At 46.0% G+C, this 14,897-nt stretch overlaps 5 protein-coding genes across 12 annotated transcripts; 3 read left to right on the plus strand and 2 right to left on the minus strand.

Moving 5' to 3' along the window:
* Window positions 1-109: 109 nt before the first annotated feature.
* On the minus strand, window positions 110-2,238 carry LOC138137196 (pre-mRNA-splicing factor 38B-like). Its single transcript, XM_069056512.1, has 5 exons — window positions 2,068-2,238; window positions 1,890-2,009; window positions 949-1,286; window positions 703-846; window positions 110-585 (listed from the first exon to the last, which is right to left on the minus strand). Exons 1-5 carry the CDS (start codon window positions 2,096-2,098, stop codon window positions 211-213), a joined length of 1,008 nt encoding a protein of 335 aa, XP_068912613.1. The 5' UTR covers window positions 2,099-2,238; the 3' UTR covers window positions 110-210.
* Window positions 2,239-2,243: 5 nt separating this feature from the next.
* LOC138137207 (coiled-coil domain-containing protein 12) lies at window positions 2,244-3,053 on the plus strand. The gene is made up of 2 exons (XM_069056525.1): window positions 2,244-2,482; window positions 2,536-3,053. Exons 1-2 carry the CDS (start codon window positions 2,346-2,348, stop codon window positions 2,846-2,848), a joined length of 450 nt encoding a protein of 149 aa, XP_068912626.1. The 5' UTR covers window positions 2,244-2,345; the 3' UTR covers window positions 2,849-3,053.
* LOC138137209 (RNA-binding protein 1-like) lies at window positions 2,917-4,924 on the plus strand. Of its 4 annotated transcripts, none has more exons than XM_069056529.1 (4): window positions 2,917-3,053; window positions 3,119-3,372; window positions 3,425-3,514; window positions 4,627-4,924. In XM_069056529.1, the coding sequence occupies exons 2-4, from the start codon at window positions 3,164-3,166 to the stop codon at window positions 4,715-4,717; spliced, it is 390 nt and encodes a 129-aa protein (XP_068912630.1). In that variant the 5' UTR covers window positions 2,917-3,053; window positions 3,119-3,163; the 3' UTR covers window positions 4,718-4,924. The 4 variants fall into 4 exon arrangements, with proteins under 4 accessions (XP_068912630.1, XP_068912632.1, XP_068912629.1 ...); XM_069056531.1 differs by having other exon boundaries at window positions 2,919-3,053; window positions 3,160-3,372; window positions 3,926-4,924; XM_069056528.1 differs by having other exon boundaries at window positions 2,919-3,053; window positions 3,160-3,372.
* Window positions 4,925-4,946: 22 nt separating this feature from the next.
* On the minus strand, window positions 4,947-13,140 carry THADA (Thyroid adenoma-associated protein homolog). 5 transcript variants are annotated; one of them, XM_069056479.1, is made up of 16 exons: window positions 12,907-13,140; window positions 12,665-12,848; window positions 11,364-11,725; window positions 11,042-11,315; window positions 10,667-10,896; window positions 10,406-10,620; window positions 9,900-10,084; window positions 9,477-9,845; window positions 9,216-9,353; window positions 8,926-9,137; window positions 8,423-8,854; window positions 7,973-8,371; window positions 7,258-7,924; window positions 6,870-7,210; window positions 5,746-6,639; window positions 4,947-5,556 (listed from the first exon to the last, which is right to left on the minus strand). In XM_069056479.1, the coding sequence occupies exons 2-16, from the start codon at window positions 12,797-12,799 to the stop codon at window positions 4,974-4,976; spliced, it is 5,436 nt and encodes a 1,811-aa protein (XP_068912580.1). In that variant the 5' UTR covers window positions 12,800-12,848; window positions 12,907-13,140; the 3' UTR covers window positions 4,947-4,973. The 5 variants fall into 5 exon arrangements, with proteins under 5 accessions (XP_068912580.1, XP_068912579.1, XP_068912581.1 ...); XM_069056478.1 differs by having other exon boundaries at window positions 7,258-7,740; window positions 7,792-7,924; window positions 8,926-9,353; window positions 12,907-13,139; XM_069056480.1 differs by having other exon boundaries at window positions 7,258-7,740; window positions 7,792-7,924; window positions 8,932-9,353; window positions 12,907-13,138.
* A 76-nt stretch (window positions 13,141-13,216) lies between these two features.
* mats (MOB kinase activator-like 1) lies at window positions 13,217-14,885 on the plus strand. Its single transcript, XM_069056518.1, has 5 exons — window positions 13,217-13,433; window positions 13,483-13,649; window positions 13,697-13,924; window positions 13,980-14,143; window positions 14,195-14,885. The coding sequence occupies exons 1-5, from the start codon at window positions 13,420-13,422 to the stop codon at window positions 14,273-14,275; spliced, it is 654 nt and encodes a 217-aa protein (XP_068912619.1). The 5' UTR covers window positions 13,217-13,419; the 3' UTR covers window positions 14,276-14,885.
* Window positions 14,886-14,897: the final 12 nt, after the last annotated feature.

Genomic DNA, 14,897 nt, shown 5'->3' on the forward strand with positions numbered 1-14,897 from the left:
TCAAACGCGAATTCATTTTGTAATACCAATATGACAAAACCGACATTTGTGTCAACAACTTTAATCACCGCAAGATCTTATTTTGCAAAAAAGGATAAGAAAAACGCTCTTTACGAAAAAAAGTTTATTGTAAACTAAAAACAAAAGATAAATTCTGAAAATTGGACTTATGTGTTCAACTAATCTGTGAAAAACCCTGAAACTTCACGCTCATCTGTGGTGGTGCCCCTTTCTGTTTTTACTATATTCTCTATCTCCGCTGGGCGGACGCCTCCTCTCTCTGTACGGACTCCTCGCTTTCTGGGGGCTCCTTTCTCTTTCGCGGTCCCTTTGCGGACTTCTGTCTCTGAATTTCTTGTCGTGTCGCGGCGGTCTCTCTTCGCGGTATCGCTCTCTCCTGTCGTTCCTCCGGTCCCGGTCGTTGTCGCGCAGGAAATCCCTCCTGATGTCCTCCCGGACGTTGTGTCGCTCCCTCTCCCTGGGCCAATCTTTGCGCTCTCTTTCTACGTTTCTTGGACGGTCGTTGGACGCCGCCGCCGCCGCCGCTGCTGCAGCCGCTTGAATCGCGTGGGGCGGAAACCTCTCCTAACAAACAATCACATGTCAGTGGAAATTCGTTTGGATCGTGCTTTCTAGACCAGTTGCAGATGGAGCCTCTGTTGCCGACATCAGCGCCATCTACAACACGACACTGTGTCCCACCTGTAGGTGTTTTTGGATTTTTTGCTGTATCGGTACCGGTATTCGCGGGAACAGCGTCGAAAACCACTCCAGCTTGACCAACCATTGTCGCAGCATCGTACCGATTGTCATCGTCTGGCCGCTACCCGCTTTCACGTCCAGCTCCTGCAACACTCCGATTAATCCTTCTGTGAATATTGTCGACAAAAAACAAAAGTATCGTTTGGTTTAATTATGATAGATGGCACTCTACCTGTTCGTACGCACCTCTTCATCTTCTAGGTAAGGTTCGTACCATTCCAGTAGGTCTTTGGGCGGCAGCGTGTATCTGATGTACATGAAACCTAATGCTCTGATGTATGGCGAATCGCAGTGATTGATGAGACCGTTCAATTGTTTTCTCGTTAGTTTCAATGTGAAGAGTTTGTACAGGAGACAGTAGGCTGTGGAGACTATTCCGCCGGCACCTACCCCCCGGACACCTCCGCACATTCCCGTCTGGCCGGAGGTGCGTCGCGAACCTTTCTCCCATGGTTCCAGGTGGTTCACTTTGTAGTAAATCTCGTCTACGACCTCGTGATAGGTTTTTAATTCATACAAGTTCACTGAAATATACGAAAAACTGTAGGAATTCTTTCTAGAAGTAAGGCCGGTTTGAGATATGACATTTGGTGGGGGAACTCTGCGCGGACAAAATATTTCAGTGGCGTAGCAAAACCGGTCACAGTAACAATCAGCTGATTGGGAATCTATTGAACACCCCTATTTTATGAAAGATGGACTCGTCCGACTATTTTCCGTCCCGATCCCGGCCTTACTTTGTTTACATGTGAACTTCGTTCACTCAAGCTGTACAGTCCGTTCTCAGTATTTTATCCACAAATTTTTATTAATCGCGAATTTCAGAATGTCGTATGTTACGCCACTGGAATCGTATTTCTTCGCCGACTTGCTACAAGCGGAGCCTCTTTGACAGCTGCGCACAGAACTACGTGGTGCGCACGTGATTATTACATTGCTCAAGTAAACAGAGTATAGGTGAAACATATTTGGGAAAAAAATAAAATAAAAATGTTGTCTTGTGTTAAATTAATGTTAAGTTCTACAGATTCATAGCATTTCAGTACGGCTCCTTAATATTCTTTAATAAATAAACAACAAAACATCAAAAGTCTAGTATGGTCATTATCTGTCTGCCGCTCTCTTACCTTTAAAATAATGGGAACTCTGTATATTTGTCAAAATTAAAGGATTAAGATTCATAGTCCGTTCGTTACCCCAAAGCGGCAACATGTTGCTTTGCTTCGAATTCGGTTTGGAGGAATATTCTGCAACAGACATCAAATCTGAAGACAAGATTTGCAATTAACAAACGTCTCCACTTACCTTCATCGCTGTTTCCGCTTTTGTTATCCATCGTTCAAGTAATAAATCGAGTGAAAAATTGATCAATCGACCCGTACAGCAATCGAAATGACTAATCCTTTAATGTTATTTACACATTACCAAACACAACACCGCCATTTGTAATGAAAGACAGATTTTGGCTATTTTTAGGGAAATTAAAATTGCCAACTGTAGAGTAAAATCCGACCCTATCCAATTAGACACGTTTTTTGAGGTTATGTTTACTGCATTTGTATTAAAAATTGAGCCTCAAAAGAATGACCGACAAACTGAACACTTTGGAGGAGAAAGCCCATAAAAGGCAGGAAAGACTCAAGTCGCTTAAACGAAAACGCGAGGACAAATCTAGCAATGAGGCGTCTGGGGTTGGCGACGACGCTAAATCTCTGCCCACGTAAGTCCAACAGTTTCAATTTATGAGCACTGTTAACGACAGATTTATGACAGGCCGAGATTTAGAAGTTACAAACCTCAAGATAAAAGTTTGAGTGAGCACACTGTGGAGAAGAATGACACTACTGATGTTAAAACAGAAGTGAAGGAGTTGCTCGATTTGGCCAAAAACGAGATGGTAATCGACCAACTGGACATATCTTCACTAGCCCCGCGCCAGCCTGACTGGGATTTGAAACGAGACGCGGAAAAAAAACTCGAGAAACTGGGAAGACGGACGCAAAAAGCGATGGCGGAGCTGATACGAGAGAGGCTAAAAGCGAAACAAGACTTGTCCGAAGTTGCAAATGCGCCCTTAGATGTGTAATAACTAATAATTGTATGAAATAAACCGTTTTCCTAAAATTTGAATTTGGCGGAACGTCAGCGAGCGTCGTCGCGCATGCGCACTTCCCATCCGCCATTTTGAAAACTCGGAGACGCTTTTGCGTTGTTGTCTGCAATTTTATCGCTTTTTTTAACTTAGATTAAGTACAAATAGTGCGAGTGTGTTTGTTTCGTAGATATTAAAGGTAAGTAGCGACGTGCCATATAAAAATCGGCGAAATATTCGAATCGGAACTCGCCGACTTTCCAGGGGCGTGCTTTCACCCAAACCAGTTTTTCTTCATTCCACAGAAAAATGTCTCGTTATCGTGAATGGGATTTATCCTGCAAAGTATACGTTGGTAATTTGGGCTCGTCGGCGAGCAAACACGAGATCGAGAGTGCGTTTAGTAAATATGGACCTTTGAGGAACGTGTGGGTGGCGAGGAACCCTCCCGGCTTCGCGTTCGTCGAATTCGAGGACCCCAGGGACGCCGAGGACGCGGTGCGGGGCTTGGACGGAACGTGAGTTGGGGTCGGTAGTTTTTGATTTTTTAAATGATTTGTTGGGGCGCAGGCGTTGCTGTGGCACCAGAGTCAGGGTGGAAATGTCCAATGGGCGGTCGCGAAGAGGCGGAGGACGGCGCGGACCCATGAGATACTCCAGGTTTGTAAAGGATTGTTGGTAAAGCAGTTGAGGCATTTAAAATTGAAATTAGTTGATTTCTGAAGCTAATGCGTTATTAACTCATAGGGGAACCCACCTAGTTCCTGTCGCTCGCTAATCCAGACCACGTGGTCGGTAGCTTTATCATGTTGGGACGCTTTTTCAAGATAAGTCCGGCTTAATTTAGATTGCGACACTTTATTTTTGTAATTTTCTTTTTGCGTATCGGTCTGGCGTGAGTCACCCGCTTGGCGTAGAGTCGTTTTAAATAGAACAATGGTTAAAAAAAGACCAGGTTTTAGTAATGGCAGAAGAGAGAAGACGTTCTTGACGCGAGTTCGATCCCGAGTATGAGTTAATAATGCAGGAAGTCGATCGGCAGCAGTTAAAGTGCTTTGGCGCACGTTGCAGGGCAGCGCCACTGCTGTTGTTTTCTCCCCCCGACTGAGACCCACCCCCTCCCCGGCCACACATCTCATCTTACATCGACACACCCAACTACTACAGCTACATCCACCATCTGTGGTGACCGCCCTCAACTTTAATAACGAGACCGCGCGACTACTCACCAGCTGCATTTTACAACCTCTTTTAAATCAACGTGGTTGAAAAAATTCCAGCTCTTTCAAAACAACATGCAACTCACCACGATAGCAGCGCAAAACCAACTTTAATTTCTCCTCCTAAAACGTCTTCATTGTGTTGGTGGGATTATTGAAACATTCTTGTTTCGTTATCGAAATATACGGAGTGTCTCAAAATGATTGGCTACGTGCAAAGCGGTAATGTATCACGTTCCTTCTCAGTGACGGTCAATCATTTTCGAACATCCTGTATATGAATGTATGTCAATTTTCATTAGTGATTTATTTTCGATTGTGAAGAGATGTTTGTGCCTGTTTTTTTTTAAGGTGACAAATTCAATTGTGGCTTCACATTCACATTCCCATCGTAATAATCGTAACGTATTGATTGACAGTTTAATTTTTTTTTTGTTGTTTTTTTTTAGTTTTTTCATTTTTTTAAGCGGTAGTGGGTATCGGTTTTTAATTTTGGTTTCGTTCTCTCGCCACCGATTAAAGTTCATTTTCAAAACATTTGTATGTTTGTAGGTCCAGATCACCTAGACGTTCGCGCTCGCCAAGATCGAGGTCTCGCAGCAGGGACAGAAGAAGCCGATCAGATTCCAGAGATCGCCGCTAAGACTTTTTTTTGCATTATGATGTATTTCGATTTAACATTTGTAATTTACATGATTTTTTTATCACTTTCTTCGATGACTTATTTCATTTATATGTGAATGTTCATTTCGGGTGACCGCCGACGTGCACAAACCGAATCGTTTTGCAACGTTGGCGCCACCCAACGGGCTTTATCCGACTTGTCGTAAATAAACAATATTTTAGTGGTCACGACGTATCATTCACCACGCTTTTGCAAAAATATACTTTATTAAAAATTACGACAGGGAGGGGGGAAACCTAAAGTGGGTGTTCAAAATGGGGTTGTACAGATAGGTCAGGAACGCCTTCACCGACAAATAGTCCGTCGCAAGACTGGCACGTAGGAAGTTCAAAATTTGAGTGTTGAAGAAGTTCTTAAAGTTCCTGTGGAAGTCCTTCCCGATCCCGCAATCCTCGATAAACTTCGATATACACTTAAAAACACAAATCACAGTACGTTTCGTTTCTTTGTTCATCATCGGCGACGGCACTTTGATGAGCGCGTTGAGCACGAGCGTCGTCACCAGCAGCGTTTTCTCTTCGACGAAAATTGAATTGTCCTCGTAGTTGAGCATGTCTTCGAATTTCCACAGTATCGCGTGGAGGACGGTCGCTGCGACGTTGGCTATGGGGATGTTCTCGGCGACGCTGTTCAGTTCGCCTCTTTCGTACACTTCCGACACCCCCGAAGACACCTCCGGCAGGTGTCTGAGCGCCCACGACGACAGACAACAGATGGCGATGTCTTCTCTGAACTCGGTGCTGCACGAGAGCAGGAGAGTGATGCGGGCTCTGCTAGGGATGACCTTCCACACGATCCTGACGAATTTAAATTGCACCAATAGTAACCACTCGAGAGCCGGCAACATCTTATCCTACGTCATTTCATCAATGTTGCATAATAGGAGCTAGCCAGACTCTCCACTCAGCGGTTATGATGAACTGACGTAAAGTAAGGCGTTGCTGGCCCTCCGATTATAAATCGCTATGACCAAATGCAGCACTTACGGAGTCGTGACCACTTTGTTGGCTTTAGACGGGAAGTCGCAGATCGTGTTCCTGACCAAAGCTTCTTCGTCTTCGAGCAGCACCATCACCAGGTTCAAGACGTTGTACCTGTCGTACTCAGTGAAGATTTTGTCTTTGAACAGATCTTGCGTGCTTATGAGGAACTGTGCCACCGTGAGTCTCCTGAAGTCGGCTGCGGCGGGCGCCGCCGACTCCATCAGCAACCTTATCATGTCCGAGTAGAGCAGTTCCTTCTTCTCGTCGAAAGTGAGGGTCGATATGAACGTCCGCAGACAAGCGATGACACCCGAGATGATCTCTTCGTCGTAGACTTTGGCCATCGTCGTGAACCAGTCCAGGATGTTCTGTTTGCGGTCCGTGCGGAGGCTGCTGAAGAAGCACGGGTAGAATCTCAACAGCAGGAAGATCAACACGAAGTAGTGGCCGTGCTCCTTCAGCTGGGTCCGCAGCTCGCCGTAGAAGAACGATATGAGATACGGGTGGGTGAAGGTCAAGAGTTCCTTCTTGGCCTTCGAGTCGAACGAATGGACTAGAGACTTGGTCAAGGGGCAGACTTTGATGTCCCCGGAAGTGAACAACGGGTGCTCTTTGTACTGCTCCTCGCTGTACTCTTGGTTCAGGTAAATCAAGAAGTGCAGACATTTCGTTTTGATCTCGAGGTCCGACGAGCTCAAAGCGTTCACGATAATCCTGGTCAAGATCTTGTAGGTGCTCCCGACGTGTTGAAATTTCGTCATCAGGATGATCGCCAACAGTTGGAAGCGGCTCCACGCGTAACCCGCCCTGCTCGTCGTTATTTCTTCCCCGATTGTTTCCGTAGACAGCAGCAGTACCATTTCTTTCAACATGTCTAGGTTCTTGTAGCCCCGATATCTGCATCGAGAAACGATCAGCTTATTATTGGAATAACCATCACAAGTCAGGTGAAGTGCGAATTAAGTTGGTAGTAAAAAAAGTCCCCAACTGAAAAACTAAGTTGGCAATAAAAAATTACTAACAATATTTTTGACTTATTGTTTGTTCTGTTAGGTCCGTTTATCTCAATTTTTAGCTTATAAAAGTGCACTTAAGTCAACATCCATCATGAAGCAGCCCTTACTCACTTGGTGAGGAGCATGTAGACGATGTCCATGTAGAGAGTGACGGTGAAGTGACTGAAACGTTGGCCAACTTGAGCCAGGAGAAACTTGCTCTGCATCAGATAGTGAGTGATGGGCACCTGATCGTAGATCATCGTCTGAAAAATGTGTCGCACTTGCAACAACAACCCTTGACACTCCGTATCCGTGATGTTCGCGTTGGCAATCCTGTTAAAGTTTTCGTTAAGCTGCGCCAACAGCCTCGACTCCGACATGAGCGAGACCGACGCCCTCGCCGCCAAATCCCTCGTCCGATACGACGAATTCGTGATGCACCGATCGATGCACGGTATATACTTGCTGACCTTGAAAGAAACCGTCAACACCGTGTTTGACCAGCGCGAGGACGAACCTTCTCGTTGACCTCCTCGTTGTTCGACGGGAACAACTTGGACAGTATCAGCAGCACCGGATGCAAGATGAGACTGTCGACCCTGTCGCACTCCTCTTCCAGCTTCTCGAAGAGAAAGTTGAACAGGTTCCTGTAGCGCAAGTGGAAGACCGCCAGCGTGATCTTGTTCGTGTTGTCGTTCTCTTCGTCGTCGACTTTCGAGGGGGCGCCGAAGATGCGCGTGACGAGCGCGGCCAGGAGGAGCGTCGCCGAGTTGCGCACGCCCCACGCGCGGCTGTTGAAGCCGCGCAAGGCCGTGATGGCGGCCCTGTCGACGTGGGGCACCATCGCCTCGCTCAGCTTGCCGTTCCTGAAGACGAAGCGCAGCACGTTGAGGCAGTGCATGCGGAACTCGTCGTTGTCGCCCTCGGCGGCCGCGAACATCGGGTTCACGCACTCTTTCAGCAGCTCGTGGTCCTTGTCGCTCAGGATCGGGAGGATGCTCTGCGGAAAAAGCGTCACACTGACGGAACCGAGCGAGATTCGGCGCGTTACCAGGATGAGGAAGGGCAAGCCGGCGCTCCGTCGAGTGGCGCACAGTCTCTCGTCGGTCACCTTGCCGGTGCAGAGGTCGAGCGCCTGCTCGATCCACTTGACGGGCAAGCTGTTCAGATTTTCGTTCTTCGAGCTGCAAACACGACAGTAACGAGGAAATCGACAATCGGGGGCTACTCACTGGAAGAAACACCTGCAGATGCTAGTGAACGCGTTGTTCGCTTGTTCGAACACTCCCCTGTGTTTGGTCTCGATGAAGACGTCCATGAAAAAATCGCCGATCCTCAAGAGACACTCTTCGGGGAGCATCTCGAGGACGTTCTCCAGAGTGACGGTTTGATTCGCAATCTCCGACAACAACAGCATGATCTCCCTCATGGTCCTCCAGGAGTACACCAGAATCCTTTGAGCTTTGGACGACTGGTCCGATTCGACGAAACTGTCGTCGCAGTCGTCGCTGCTCTCCGGAATGTAACCCTCCGGTGACGAGTTGCACACCACCGGCATTATGTGCGACTTCATGTTCAAACACAGTTCTGCCAACTTGCGAAAGATGTAACTGTACACGTCGTTGTCCTCTCTGAAAGCATCGCATGAACCTGGGGACCAACGCACGAGAGAGAAAATCTACCGGATGTCCCTGTTTCGCAGCAGGTTCCTGCAGCTCAGCAGGAGTCCGTAGAACGGAGTCGACTTCGCCGCCTCCGTCACGTCCTCGTTGCACGCTTCGAACATCTGTTCGAGTTTCTCCGTGAGGGCGATCAACATCAAGCACTGGTTCTTGTTGGTCATCGCTTTGACGCCTTTGCTGTGGGTCCTGAACGGGAACCTCGCCTGCAGGAGCACTTGGAACATGTAGCAAGCCGACTCGCTCTGGCTCGGTCGTATGTCCGTCGCCAGCTCCACGCACTCGTCGAAGTACTTCCGCGTCTTCTGCTCCGTGTCGAAACCTATTTGTTCCGGTGGCAGCACGCTCAGCAACGCCGCCGCCATCGCCTTGTTGCACTCGTAGCCGTCGTGCAGCAGCGTCTTCAGCTTGTTCACCTCGTCCTCCACGAACAACCTGCAACCAACAACATTCACGTTGCTACCGAGTCCCGCGCAAAATCGTGACTGGACTGCACTTGTCATTACCCGTACCCTTCCCACTCGTCTTCCCTGGAGAGACCTTGCGTGAAGGTCAACATTTCCAGGCACGCCGCCCTCCGATAGAAATTCGCGTCCGAGTTCAGGAACAGGATCAGGAGCTGGACGAAGTGCACCATGAAACATTTGAACTCTTGCAGGTAGTTTTTCTCTTTGGCCAACTCGGCCATTCCGACCGGGTCGGTGGGGTCCACTTCGTTCTGCAAATTGGAGATTCTCTTGATCACGTTTGCGAAACTGCTGTGGTACCTGGTGACGATCTTCTTGTAGTAGCTCACCAGCTGGCTCTTGAAGCGAGACGAAGAAGTCGACACGTTGTACTGGAAGTAGCGTATCAAGTAGTGCAATTCCCATTCGGTGAACTCTTCGGTGGTCTTCTGGCAGTCCGCGATCACTTGCAAAGCGCCGATTCGCACCTAAAACGACAAACTCTTCATCATTTTGAACCATAGAATCAAATTCGAAAATTACGACGCGCGCGCCCTCTACCTGTCACAAATCTTTTACGTCAAAAATTCAAAATCAAACCAAGAGCTTACGTCGTCGTCTTGGTGAAACATGAACAGTTCCAGTTTCTGCTTGATGATGAAGTTCCGCCAGTAGTCGTTGGGGTTGGTGTCGGGCTCCAACGGAAACTCAATACCGTTCATCCTGGCGTAGTGGATGCACTTCAGAATGATGGTGCACTCGATTCCTGTGCCGCTGACCGTCGCCGCGAGGAACAGTTTTCGAAAGAGAGACGGTTTCTGCCGGATGCACTCGGTGACCATGTTGACGAAGCACCCGGGATGCTTGGTGCCCCCCTGTTTGAGCATCGTCAAAATTCCACGCAACCAGTGCTTCGTGAAATCCTCTTCGGTGGCTTGGCGGAGGTGATTTTGCAAGAGATTTCTGTAGGCGACGGCTGCCTGCGTACAAATTTGAGTGTGGCGTCAAAACTCGCGACTTTCGGGTCGTTTTACCAGTTCGTGGTGAGCCCCTTTCGCCGCTTGCGTGAGCAACTCGTGACTGATGTTGGTGCAGTAGCGCATGATGTACTCCCCGGGGATGGTCTGACAGGCGACGATCAAGGCGATCACTCGCACCTTGCTGAACGTGGACAGGCGGTTCAAGTCGCGGAAGAAAGTGTCGACGTAGTGCACTTCGCCTGCGAAAACGGAAGATGTTGGAATGCTTCAACGTGAAAATCGAGAGATCAAAGAAGAGAACAAAAAATCAAAGGATGAGAGCCAAAAGCAACGAGAAAATAAAAGAGAGAAAAAAAAGATTGAAGATCGGAGCGAGCGGTGAGAAATTAAATGATACAATAACTTTTTTTTGATTTTGTTAAAAAAGATGTCCTCTTTCGTAATACGTCATCAAAAATGGGGCGTGTCATTTATGATTACGGAGTGGGAGTGGCGGAGTAATGACGTCATGTCACGTAAACGTTACTTTACGTCACGTCACGTTTCGCTTTGTTCTTCACCTTTCTCGTAGCGATTGGCCGCCTGCACGAGGAGAGTTGCGAGCAACGTCCTCGTCATCAGGCTGACAACGTCGACGTAGTGGTCCAGGTGGCCCCACACGAACCGCAAAGACAGCTCGAAGATGTCGGAGTAGTTCTGGAACCTGGGGACCTGGTGGGCCATGTCGGACAGCGCTTTGCTCATCTTGGCGATCAGTTCGGGAGTTGTGGTCATCCTAAAAAACTCAACGTCTACGTGTTTTACTTTTGCGCGGAGATTACTTTTTTGCGAGGCGGATCATCGCGAAGTAGAGGTACTCCATGAGAGACGTCCCTCTGACTTGCACTTCGAGGGTGCTCCTGCGGTGCATCGTGTGGTACATGGCCAGGATCAGCACGACTTTCATACGATCGGTGTAGAACAAGTTGTGCAAAGTTTTGCTCTTCAGTTTCAAACAGTACTTGTTGGGGACGTCGTCGATGAACTCCAATATCGGCGTGGTTTTCCATTTCTTAAATAAAAAAAATTAATTGACTGGATGGGAAGCTTGCGGAGATGAGCTTGACGTGATAAGGCGCAAGAGCCTTGGACGAGGGAGTCAGTCTGCCAGTGGCGTACCTCGTACGCCACTGGATGCGCACCCAGGCTCAACTCACCAAAAATATTTTTTCTTCGTCAGGTAGCAGCATCAAAAATCGCGCAAATATCAACGCAGACTTGTTCAACAGTTCCAGCTTCAACTCGTTGTGAAACTCCATTATTTTGTGCATCATTATCACGATTTCGGTCGAGCGTTCTTTCAGATTGTCTTTGATTTTCAGCGGTATGGTTTTGGAGAATTGATTCAAAATCGTTAGCAGCACCGACTGACAACTGCCAAACTGCAATATACTTTTACCTACGACGCCGTCCTTGAAGAACGAACTATTACTGGAAAAAAATACTAAACGACGAGACAAACAAAGAACGAGATCTTACTCTAACTGACTAGTGTACACTTCTAAAACGCACAAATAAAACTGAAATGTCTTTTCAAATACGAATTCTCTTTTTGAATCGTCTTCAAAGTTCTGAATGTAAGAACCGAGGAAAACGCAGATTTGGTTGCATTGAGTGAAATTGAAGATTTTTGCTTTGTTGATGTTTTCTTCTATTTCGCGAGTCACGTCGTCGATGATGTACTCGAACAGCGTCTTTTCTTCAATCTTCATGGTGTTGAGTTTCTCATACATGTATTTTCTGAGGTTTTTCTTTGAAAGTAATATGGCAAAAGCTTCAATTAGGACGTTTCTGGCGTAGTTTTCTTCAGGACTTTTGTGCGATTCTGAGTAACCACCCAGCTGCAATTGTTACAAAACTACGTTGGGGCTTTTATCATCAGAATAAATCAGGAAATATTTTATTCTTTTTTCTACGATCGTGCAAAAAGTGAGTGTTCATTGCATTGTGGAAAAAGTGTCTCTTAATTGCATAGTGCAATAAAGTCTTAATTGCACTAGTGCAATAAAGTCTTTATTGCACGCATCTGTCAACAGTCTGTCTACGATCGTGCAAAAAGTGAGTGTTTTTTGAATTTTTCACACGACGCACAGGACTGAACTGTTGTTTATCGTTGTTTTTTCTCGTTTTTTTGTTCAATCGTAGAAAAAATGTTGTAAAGTGTTATTGCACTTGACGTGTTTTCCCACTCGCCTGCGGCTCTTGGAACAATTTTCACGTCGCGTGCAATAATCATTCACTTTTTGCACTTGTTGCATAAATAACTATTATTCACTGCAGCCATTTGAAATTTTTCAATTGGCAAAAATTGTGGTAAGAATAAAATTTAAATGTTGTATAATAACTTCACATTTTCTTTGTGCTTGTTAAATTTTTTGTTTCTATTATATTCCTTTCATTACAAAGTCAAACACACACTTAAGTAAAAACAACTGATACACAAAAAATATTGTGGTGATTTTGCAAATTAAAATAGCTCTTAGCTTAAGCAAGCCTCTTCAACAAAAAGGCTTAACCTCACTGATTGAAGCCATGACCCAATTTGTGTTAATTTATTTGCTTAAGCAGGAAAGAGTTTAATTAAAGCTGTCAAGCTTATAAATAAGAGGATATTTTTTGAGAACCTTACAGTTCCTTTTTTCAACAACAAACTGAAAAAACACACCATTTTTTAATTAAGTTACTTAGATAGAGTTACATAAATGAGTAATAATAGCGTTCTGAAGCAGTTCAGCTTTAAAAATTTAAAACCCAAGTAGACTCTCACATTTGCCACTTACAATCTGATCGATGAACATTTTGTTTTTGGCATCGCTGTTCCGCTGATCGATCTTTTTTAAAATAATATTCAACTCGTAATTTTCCGGGCACAGTTGGAAATCAGTGAAACATTGCAAATCAGAAGCCGATGCCATTTTCAGGAGGTAGAATGCTGGAACAATGTTTTACACGAAAACCATCGCCCTGAAACACGATGAAATCGTTGAACGCACACAAAATTCGACGACTTTTAGTTACGTACGTGCAGTTTTTTAAGTTAAAACATAAAACACGGCACCTTTTTAAAATATGCTAAAAAAAGTAAGGTTAGGCGGGGTGCCAACGTAACGGCGCCGTGAACGTAAAATACCCAGATCGCTGGTGGCACAAAATCGAAAAAATTACAAGTTTTTTGGGATAAACGCGTGTATCGGTGGGGCCCGACGGCGGCGATGCGAAATTTGCGCGTTTTTGGGGCGCGCCTTTGCGAGGGGAAACACTCAGGTGGGGTCAGTTTGAAATTGGCGCCGCCGCCCTATTGGTGGATTTTTTTGACAGTTGATGGTTTTTAGAGGTCATCGAAAATGGTATGGAACCGATAAGAACTTTCCTTGTGAATAATTTCTTTATGGTCTGTGGATTATGGGTTTATGCGCCGTGATTGTGTCCTATTTATATGATATTTCTGTGATCCATATCAACTGAAGCCTTAAACTCAACGATTCTTTTGATAATCGTGGTCGTTTTATTTCTGTTGTGAAACCCCGCATCAGAGATGAGTTTCCTTTTGTAAGTACCGAACCGTCCCGATTCCGTAAATCGCAAAGTCGCTTTGCAGCGGTAGTCGCTCTTCCAAGACCTTCAAGCCTAAGAAGAACATACCGGAAGGTACCCATCAATATGAACTGATGAAGCATGCAGCCGCGACTTTGGGCTCCGGCAACTTGCGGCTGGCGGTGATGCTGCCCGAGGGCGAGGACCTCAACGAGTGGGTCGCCGTCAACAGTACGTCCCCAAGCTTCGCCCGCAACTTGTACACATTTTTTTTACAGCTGTGGACTTCTTCAACCAGATCAACATGCTCTACGGCACCATCACTGAGTTTTGCACTGAAGAGAGCTGCCCCATCATGTCGGCCGGCCCAAAATACGAGTACCACTGGGCGGACGGCCACACTGTCAAGAAACCCATCAAGTGTTCGGCGCCCAAATATATTGATTATCTCATGACCTGGGTGCAGGACCAGCTAGACGACGAGACTCTCTTCCCGTCGAAAATAGGCAACTATGATAGCCCCCCCCCGATCGCGACCCGATGTACATGTGTCCGTTTCAGGTGTCCCATTCCCCAAAAACTTCCTCTCAATAGCCAAAACGATATTAAAGAGGTTGTTTAGAGTGTACGCGCACATCTACCACCAGCACTTTAGTCAAGTCGTTCAACTAGGCGAGGAAGCACACCTCAACACTTCCTTCAAACACTTTATATTCTTCGTTCAGGTGACAGACGCGCCCCCATCGATTCGTCACGACTTAACCGGCTTTTTGCAGGAATTTAGTTTAATAGAGAGACGAGAGCAGGCCCCGCTGCAGGAACTAATCGACAAGTTGACCGCCAAAGAGGCTCGATGAACGTGCGCACGCTCGTGCTTAACCACTCTATGTATCTCTTAAACTCTGCTTGTATTTTTTTCCGGACAGAAGGCAATAATGGCACAAGTGACGTGCAGAGGGCGCCACAAACGACCCGAGAAGGGACGGAGTCTGAGAGGTTTTTGTGGCGCCGTTTGTACTTAATTGTGAAATGTAAACTTATTTATTGCACTTAACCACGTAGGCACCAACATGACTAAGCAAATAGTTTTAAATGTAAGTATCAAGCGTGTTATTTGTTTTCAATGTTAATTAATAATTGTTTGTTAACTTTTTCATACCGATTGCATTTTATCGAGGCTTCCCGTACTCTTTTTTCCACCACTATTTATTCTTTTGTTCCTGGTTTAAGCCAAAAGTAGGGAGTTTTTGTATTGGTGCGATTGGATTTTCGTCGATTTCTAGTCTTTCCGGCATGCCTGTTTTATTACGCATGGAAACAATCCGTTCACACAAAATGTCGTTTTTTAATAAAAAACTTGCTTGCTTCACTATCAGACAAAAACTCTAATAATTCTGTAGTAGCCGTAGGACCATGTATATTTATGAAAGAATATTTTTAGAATCAATATACACATTCATAATATCAGTTTTTTGTTTG

Source organism: Tenebrio molitor, chromosome 8 (genome assembly GCF_963966145.1).
Source record: "Tenebrio molitor chromosome 8, icTenMoli1.1, whole genome shotgun sequence".
Classification (NCBI taxonomy): Eukaryota; Metazoa; Arthropoda; class Insecta; order Coleoptera; family Tenebrionidae; genus Tenebrio; species Tenebrio molitor.

Excerpts from the sequence above, each read along its gene's own strand:
- LOC138137196 (XM_069056512.1), bottom strand. The coding sequence starts at position 2,098 with ATGGATAACAAAAGCGGAAACAGCGATGAAG. Across the intron at positions 1,287-1,889 it reads GAGTTCCCATTATTTTAAAG|TGAACTTGTATGAATTAAAA; the intron begins GTAAGAGAGCGG and ends CGTATATTTCAG. Across the intron at positions 847-948 it reads CTTACCTAGAAGATGAAGAG|GAGCTGGACGTGAAAGCGGG; the intron begins GTGCGTACGAAC and ends GGAGTGTTGCAG.
- LOC138137207 (XM_069056525.1), top strand. The coding sequence starts at position 2,346 with ATGACCGACAAACTGAACACTTTGGAGGAGAAAGCCCATAAAAGGCAG. Across the intron at positions 2,483-2,535 it reads GACGCTAAATCTCTGCCCAC|GCCGAGATTTAGAAGTTACA; the intron begins GTAAGTCCAACA and ends GATTTATGACAG.
- LOC138137209 (XM_069056529.1), top strand. The coding sequence starts at position 3,164 with ATGTCTCGTTATCGTGAATGGGATTTATCCTGCAAAGTATACGTTGGT. Across the intron at positions 3,373-3,424 it reads GTGCGGGGCTTGGACGGAAC|GCGTTGCTGTGGCACCAGAG; the intron begins GTGAGTTGGGGT and ends GTTGGGGCGCAG. Across the intron at positions 3,515-4,626 it reads GGACCCATGAGATACTCCAG|GTCCAGATCACCTAGACGTT; the intron begins GTTTGTAAAGGA and ends GTATGTTTGTAG.
- THADA (XM_069056476.1), bottom strand. The coding sequence starts at position 12,799 with ATGGCATCGGCTTCTGATTTGCAATGTTTCACTGATTTCCAACTGTGC. Across the intron at positions 11,316-11,363 it reads GTGTACACTAGTCAGTTAGA|TAATAGTTCGTTCTTCAAGG; the intron begins GTAAGATCTCGT and ends ATTTTTTTCCAG. Across the intron at positions 7,211-7,257 it reads ACGAGGAGGTCAACGAGAAG|GTCAGCAAGTATATACCGTG; the intron begins GTTCGTCCTCGC and ends GTTTCTTTCAAG.
- mats (XM_069056518.1), top strand. Across the intron at positions 13,650-13,696 it reads CGAGTGGGTCGCCGTCAACA|CTGTGGACTTCTTCAACCAG; the intron begins GTACGTCCCCAA and ends TTTTTTTTACAG. Across the intron at positions 14,144-14,194 it reads ACTTTATATTCTTCGTTCAG|GAATTTAGTTTAATAGAGAG; the intron begins GTGACAGACGCG and ends GGCTTTTTGCAG.